We start from the raw sequence: 8,150 nt of genomic DNA on the forward strand, positions 1-8,150 counted from the left end.
AAATGTTTTGAGAATGATGAGGGAAATGATTGTATAAATGTGCTTTACACAATTGATGTATGTAAGGACTGTGGCAAGAGTTGTATGAGCCCCTAATAAAAAAAAAAAAGAACTAGGAAAAAAAAAAGATTACAGCCTCGGAAATCTTCTGGGGATGGTTCTACTCTGTTCCATAGAATCCCTTTGAGTTAGACCTGCCATAATAGCAATGGTTTGGTTGTATAGGTAAATGAAGCAATACAACATGTTAAAGCATTAGAAGACTCACTCTTAGGATCTCAACCACCCACAAATTAATCTATAGAATCAGTGACATTATAATAAAAGTACTAATAGGATTTCTTGTTCTTTTGCTTTTAAAAACACAAGATCATTCCAATAGTATACGACACATCAAATAAAACAATAACAATATTGAAAAAGAACAAATTTTGAAGACATTCTACATGACTTTGATTGCACTAATCAAGACAGCCTGATGTTGGTGAGATAGTAGACAAATAGATCAATGAAACAGAACAGAGAAAATCCAGAAATAAAGGCAAACATTCATGGTTAAATTACTTTGATAGAAGCACCAAGAGTTTCACGGGGAAAAGAAAATATTTCAACAAATAGTGCTAAAATATCTAGATATATATACAAGGGTAAGCAAAAAAAATTGCTTGAAAAATCACAGGGAACCTTTAATAAGCAAAAACGAGAAACTCTTGTTCTTTGGCATGCATCTAGACCTCCATCTCGGTCTAAACACATCTATTTCAATTTCTCTAATCCTTCCAGAGTGAATTCTGCACTCGTTGATTTATACCACATTAAAATGACAGTTTGGGCATCCTGTAGAGTGAAATCTTCTTCCTTTTCAATGTCCTCTAGGATTAGGGAACACAGAGAAGCCTGGCATGGTAAGACTACGTCTGCTGGGCAGATGGGTAAGTTTCCCAATGAAGAATGTTGCGATGGAACATAATTCCTCAGTGCAACACTCCTGCTCTTTTTCTCACCCGTGCAGTTTTGATTTTTCTTAAAACTTCTGCCTAATAAGACCTGTGATCACCCTAGGGCCTTTGAGAAAATATACTGAGGTCACCCTTTTGAAATCCAAACCAAAACGGTTGCAGCTACATTCTGAGATAACCTCTCTGTCTTGAATTGAACTGGCAAACGACAGCCCTTTGGAAGTCATCATTTTGATCAGTCTTGCTTGTCTTGGTAACCTTAACATTACCCCCGGTTACAATTATTCCATAAAATTATGTTCATTAGCTATCTCCTTCCTGTTATGTTTATGCCCATTGTACACCCCCCTCCTATTGTTTGTATTGCCTATGTTACAACCCCTTCCTATCACGCATGCCTTTACCTGTAATTAGGGGGCATGCACACCCCCAAAGATATATAAGCCTTGCATAGTAATAAATCTCTCTCTTGCTCACTCCTGCAACTCTCACCTTCCACATCCTCACGTGGACCACCATGCGGGGCTGAGGTGAGCATGCTAACATGAAAACAAACATTATGTCATTAATTTTTTTTCTTTTCCCTATGAGAAATACAAACTTTATTAAGCACAGAGAGTGACATGTAGGCCAAGTTACAAAATAGCCACTGGGATACCTCTCAAAGTGGACTCTAGCATTCCAAAGGAATGGCAAAGGGGGACGTGTTCTCTGCCATCGCCTTTCAGGGCTGCATTCGGATGGCACCATCTAGTCGAATGACTTCTCCATTGAGAAATGGATTCTCAATTATGGCCTGTACCAGATGAGCATACTCAGTAGGGTCGCCCAGTCGGCTGGGGAAGGGCACCTGGCTGGTCAAGAAGTTGCGCACCTTGTCTGGGAGGGTAGTCAGCAGTGGAGTGGCAAACAGACCTGGGGCAATGGTCATCACCCGTATGCCCATGGGAGCCAGATCCCGAGCAATAGGCAGTGTCATGCCTACTATGGCCCCCTTAGAAGCAGAGTATGCAGCCTGTCCAACCTGGCCATCAAAGGCTGCAACACTAGCAGTATTGATGATGACGCCACGTTGCCCTCCTTGGTCTGGTTCATTCTGGCCCATTTCTTGGGCCACGAGGCGGATCATATTGAAGGTACCTGTGAGATTCACATTGAGCACTTGTTGGAAGTCCTCCAAGCTATGGACCTGGCCCCTCTTTAAGTTGTATGTCTTGATGGCCACGGCAATGCTTGCGCAGTTGACTGCGACATCCACACGGCCAAACTTTGCTTTTGCTACATTCAGGGCTGCTTGCACGTCCTTCTCTGAGGTCACATCGACTGGGGCGAAGGCACAGCTCTTCCCTAATTTCTTGGCCTGGGCCTCTCCATCGGAGTTGGGCAGGTCCAGAAGCATAGCAGAGGCTCCCTGCCCCACCAGTCGCATCGCTGTGGCTAAGCCTAGACCCGAGGCTCCTCCAGTTATCACTGAAACCAGGCCCTTCACACTCCGACACGTAGCAGCCATCTTGCTCCAAGCCTCCTCACCGGCAGATCTGCTCCCGGCTCGCTGATTGGCCGAGGTGGAGTGTCGCTGGGGAGGGCCGAGAAGGCGGGCGGACAGACGTGCGCATGCGCGAGAGGTCAGGGGCAGGCTCTATTGGGTTTCTCCTCTGCAGTGTCAATCCATCACACCCACCGCGTTTGGGCAGGCTGCCAACCCCTCTGGGGAGGGAGGTAATGATAAAGCCTTTTCTTTGTAGAAAAAGCCCGCATACCTGTCCAGAGATATCTGAGACTCCCATTTTCCAGACTCTGTGCTGGGCACTTAGAATAATACCTCAGCCCACTTGATGGTCCTCGGGAGACCCCGAGAATATAGAGAGAAAACTAGGTGGTCTCAAAGTGTAAACTTTGGTGTGCTTTTTAGCTATTCCTAGGTTTGTTTTGTGAGGATATGTACTCTTTGTAATCTGAGAATAGGCACATAATTGACTGATTATTCTTTTGTAATTTCTAAGTACAATTTAGGATTTCTGACAGTAAGCTCTGTGTTACAGCATACCTAGATCACCACTTTAAAGTAAATAACTTCATATTCAGTGTCTCTTCTTTTCAATAGAGAAGAGAAACAGTTTTAATAGTCTTTCCTATAATATTTTCATCAAAAAGCTAAACACATATCAAACTAAAATGTGCTACAATAGCTAAAATAACGCTATGTAATTTTTTCTTCCTGTAGTAACACATGGCTTGTATTATTTTTTAAAAAAAACAATTGAAGCATTTTTCACAACACCTAGTATCCTTTTCAAGAAACTTCATTGTTTTATTTTCTAAATAAATGAGTTAATAACATCCCACAAGCTGCTTTGACTTTTTTTGGGGGGTGGGGGATAAAGTAAGGTAAGTACCCTAGAGTTCCAGCACTTTTTTGAAAAGTAATGAAAATATTTGTTTTCATGAATTTCTTCATTGGTGAATCAAAACTTTAGATATGCACTATAGTTCAAAAGTAAAGAATTGCCAAATTTCTCCAGTCATGTGGATGACTTAAAATAAACAAAATACATGAGATAAAAGAATGTTTGCCTTGAAATGTAACCTTGTTTGGAGAATAATATAGAGATGGAAAAATAGCGATAGATGATAGATCAGGTAAAACAGATAGTTAGATTGATAGATATATAAACATTTCAGAAAGCTGATCAAAACCGAGCAGAAGTGCACAGCCAAGAAAAATGACTTCTCTTCTGATTCTATCCCTTGTTTCAAGAATGTCAGAAACAATTTATCATGCTTATTGAGAATGCTTATTTTCAAAATTATAGCACAATTAATGAATTTTGTCATGCTTGTTAGAAATAGTACAGTGTAGTAGTATTTAAAAGTTATATTTAATTTGCTTATATTGGGAAGGGGGGCAATGTGGAAGGGCAATGTAAGATGGATATTTTGACTGTAAATTAGAGAAAATAAGACAGAATAAAATAAAACCCAAAAAAGGTGTAGTGAGACCTAATAGAAAGGAAAGAAGAGTCAATTTCATTCTTGCTGAAGTTGTAGCTATGAGTGTTTATTTCTTCGCCTATTTTTACTACTGACCCAGGAGCCAGTAATAGTTTTTCAATAGTCATTTTAAGTTGATTGGCCACTTTTCCCTTAGTCTCACACTTATGCCTTTAGAGTGGAGCATTATATAGATTAAATGCTCATCATTACTAATGACTGAATTCAAATGCAGAGAGTGTGACATTGGTACAGCATTGCCTTGATGACTTAAAGGGAGGGAAGGGCAAGTGGGGAAGAGGAAGAGGCTCTTGGTATCAAATTGGGGGCCATTTACTCTGTTTCCCTATGTCTCTCAAAGTTGTTTCCTCTATTCTTAATTCTGGAAGTACTTTTCCTTTGTGTTCTTGTGTCTTATCTTGATAGATATGCTCATGTTAATTACCATGAACCAAATTTTAATACATTGATCCCACTCCATCCTGGCTCCAACATCTCTCCAAACACAGAATGAACTGCTAGATTTAAATAAAATTCCCTAGGGATCATTTGCAAAATTCATTGAAATGCAATACTCTCAAAGAGTCTTATTTAACCTGTCGAAATTGCACACATCTACATTTTAGTAATCAGTCTAAGATTATATTTGAGAGACTCTAAGTATGGGCATATGTCAGGTAGCGTGTCTCACGCATTCTTGCAACGCCTCACAAGATTATGCCTGAAACATAATCAGTGTTAGCATCCTTTAAAATATGAATGTCTACATTCCTTACAGAAGTTGTTTTTCCAATAGCTTTCTTATTTTTAAAAAATTTTTCTGCCCTAGAATTAATTTTCTATTATTTTGTGTCCTCTCCCATGGTCTGGACTCAACAGGAATTCAGTGTATTGAGTAACATTTAGTGAGAATCTTCGTTAGGACCTGAAATCTTTCAGTACCACATAATGTGTCTGAATTGTTTATTATAAGCCTATGGAAATTCAAACAAATTATGCAAAGTTTTATGAGCATTGCAACTCAATCCAAATTGTTTGGTGGTAAATGAACAAACATGAAATCACCTATTTTCAAGCTTGTAGAAATAGCTACTGTTCTTCAAATTACGAAATCTATTGTAAGTCATGTAATGTCTAAACAGATTTGATTCAAATTATATGATTTTATATTAATCTGTTCTTAAGATATTGAATTCATTACTATCTTACAGGTTGTAATATCTAAAATAAAAATTCCATTGAAACAAAAATAAATGGGAACGCCAATAAATCTATCACTATAGTGTTGATTCTGCCTCATCACATTCCAATAGGACAAAGTAGAGTTGTCTTAGAGGCTTTCCAAGGCTTGGATCTGTATGATAGAGACTGCCACACCTTCTTTGATAAAGTGTGGTAAATTCAAACAATAGACTTATCAGTGAGTAGCTTAGAATTTAATCCCCGTTACTCCAGGAAATTCAGGGTCATTGAATCAGTTCCCAATCATAGTGAGCCTACAGTACAAAGTAGAACTGCTCTGCAGGGTTTCTTAGTGTGTAACTCATTATGAGATAAGACAGTTTCCTCTTTCTCCTTCCAGAGAGGCTAACGGGTTTGAACAACCACTCAACAACCAGAAAGATAACATCAAAGAACCAACAAAAGGCAAATGTTTCTTTTAAATAGCCATATTTCCATATATGATCTCACTATATTAAGTTGTGATTTCTGATTTTTCTCTTTTTTTACTGCCACCCTATTTTACCATGCATGATGTCCTTCTCCAGGGACTGGTCCACTTGACAACTTGTCCAAAGTCTGTAAGATGAAATCTCACCATCCTGGCCTCTCAGGATCACGCTGGCCTTACTTCCTCCAAGACAGATCCCTTTGTCCTCTCAGCAGTCCATGGTGCTTTCAGTATTCTTCCCCAACACCACAACTCAAACACATTGATTATTCTTTGACTTTCTTATGCCCCACTTTCACAAGCAAATGAGGCAATTGAAAATACCATGGCTTGGGTCAAGCACATCTTTGACTCAAAGTAACATCCTCATTTTTCAATATTCTAAAGGGATTCCCTGCAGCAGATTTACCTAATGCAACATGTCTTTTGATCTCTCGACTGCTGCTTCCATGCGCTCTGATTGTGGATCCAAGCAGAACAAAATCCTTGATAACTTCAATCTTTTCTCCATTTATCATGATGTTTCCTACTGGTCCAGGTGAGAGGATTTTGAACTTCTTCACATTTAGTAACCCATACTGAAGGCAACCATCCTTGATCTTCTTCAGCAAGTGCTTCAAATCTTCCTCGCTTTTAGTAAGCAAAATTTTAAAAAAATTATTATTTAAAAAAACCATTTTACTGGGGACTCCTACAGCTCTTACACATCAATTGTATCAAGCATATTTGTACATATGTTGCCATCATCATTTCAGCAAAGTTGTTAATGAACTGAAATGTACTTGGCCATTTTAAATCAGAAAATCACATGGTTAACAATACTATGAATACACAATCAAGAGGAACTTCTCTGCATTCATAGTCAAAAAGGGCATTTCAAACTCTATTTTGAAGTACAATGCAATATTAGATTATATATATGTATGGCTCAAAGGAAATACAATCAATACCACTATTATTCAAATTTATGCACCAACCAAAAAAGCTAGTGAAGAAATTAAAATAATTCTACCAACACCTTCAGTTCAAAATTGATCAAACATGCAGTCAAAATGCATTGATAATTATTGGAGATTGGAATGCAAAAGTTAGAAACAAAGTGGAACATTAGTTGGAAAATATGCTCTTGGTGATAGAAATCCCCAAGAAGTTAGAAGCTGGATATCACATGATGAAATTTTGTAAGACTAACAACTGTTCACAGAAAATGTCTTTTTCAACAACACAGAAAGCTACTGTCCAAAGGGACTTCTCCAGGTGGAACACACAGAAATCAAACTGACTGCATCTGTGGGAAGAGACGATAGAGAAACTCAATTTCAGCAGTTAAAACCAGGCTTCAGGCTGAAGCTGCAGATAAGGAAAAGTCCTTAAGAGCCAAAATAGACTCAAGTCTATGAATTTTGGGACCATCCCAAGAAGAGATTTGCAGCATTGAACACAGAAGACCTGATGAGTTGTGGGTGGACACCGGGAGCCTCATTTGTGAAGAAAGCAAAAGGTCATTAGAAAGACACAAAATAAAGAAAAAGTTCAACACAGATGTCAGAGGAGATTCTGACATGTGCTCTTATTTGGGGAGTAGCTCAGGCAAATGGAAGAAATGATCAAGTCAAAGAGCTGAACAGAAAATTCCACTGGGCAGCTTGAGAAGACAAAGTAAACTAGTATAATGAATGTGCAATGACTTAAGGGTTCAAAAATCAAAAAGGAAGAACATGCTCAGCATATCTGGCACTGAAAAACACTCAAGAAAAATTTCAAGCCTTGAATTGTAATACTGAAAAGTTCTATGGGAAAAATATTGAACAATGTATGAAGCATCAAAATAAGATGGAAAGAATACACAGTCACTTTACCAGAAAGAAATAGTCGACATTCCTTCATTTCAGGAGGTAGAATACGAAGGAAGTGGGTCATGCTGCACTGAAAGGATTAGGTACAAACAATGCTCCCGCAATTATGGAATACATACCCATTGAAATGTTGCAACAGGCTGATTAAGCACTGGAAGCACTCACTCATCTGTGTCAGGAAATTCGGAAGATAGCTGCTTGGCTAGCAAATGCAAGAGATTCTTATTTTACACATTCAAAGAAAGGTGACTCAACAGAATGCTCAAATTATAGAACAATATCATTGATGTCTCATGTACATAAAAGGAAATCATCCAACAATGGTTGCAGCAGTCCCTTGACAGGGACTTGCCAGAGGTTCATCCTGGATTCAGATGGGTCTTGGCTGAAAATAGAGAATACCAGGAAAAAATGTTCCCTTGTGCTTTATTAACTATGCCAAAGCATTCGACTATATAGATCATAACACACTATGGATAACCTCGAAAAGAAAGGGAATTCCAGAACACTGTATTGTGCTCATGCCGGACTTGTACACAAATCAAAAGGCAGTGTGCAAACACAACAGGAGAACACTGTCTGGTTTAAAATCAGGACAGATGTGCATCAATGTTGTATCCTCTCACCATGTTTATTCAATCTGGATGCAGAGAGAATAATAAGAGAAACTGG

At 38.7% G+C, this 8,150-nt stretch overlaps 1 protein-coding gene across 1 annotated transcript; it reads right to left on the reverse strand.

Annotated features, from left to right (window-relative positions):
- Positions 1 to 1,683: 1,683 nt before the first annotated feature.
- LOC101643918 (3-hydroxyacyl-CoA dehydrogenase type-2-like) lies at positions 1,684 to 2,469 on the reverse strand. The gene has a single exon (XM_045299307.1). The coding sequence runs from the start codon at positions 2,467 to 2,469 to the stop codon at positions 1,684 to 1,686; it is 786 nt and encodes a 261-aa protein (XP_045155242.1).
- Between the last annotated feature and the right edge of the window lie 5,681 nt (positions 2,470 to 8,150).

Source organism: Echinops telfairi, unplaced genomic scaffold (genome assembly GCF_000313985.2).
Source record: "Echinops telfairi isolate 266 unplaced genomic scaffold, ASM31398v2 ScPeMD7_4;HRSCAF=17, whole genome shotgun sequence".
NCBI classification, from domain to species: Eukaryota; Metazoa; Chordata; class Mammalia; order Afrosoricida; family Tenrecidae; genus Echinops; species Echinops telfairi.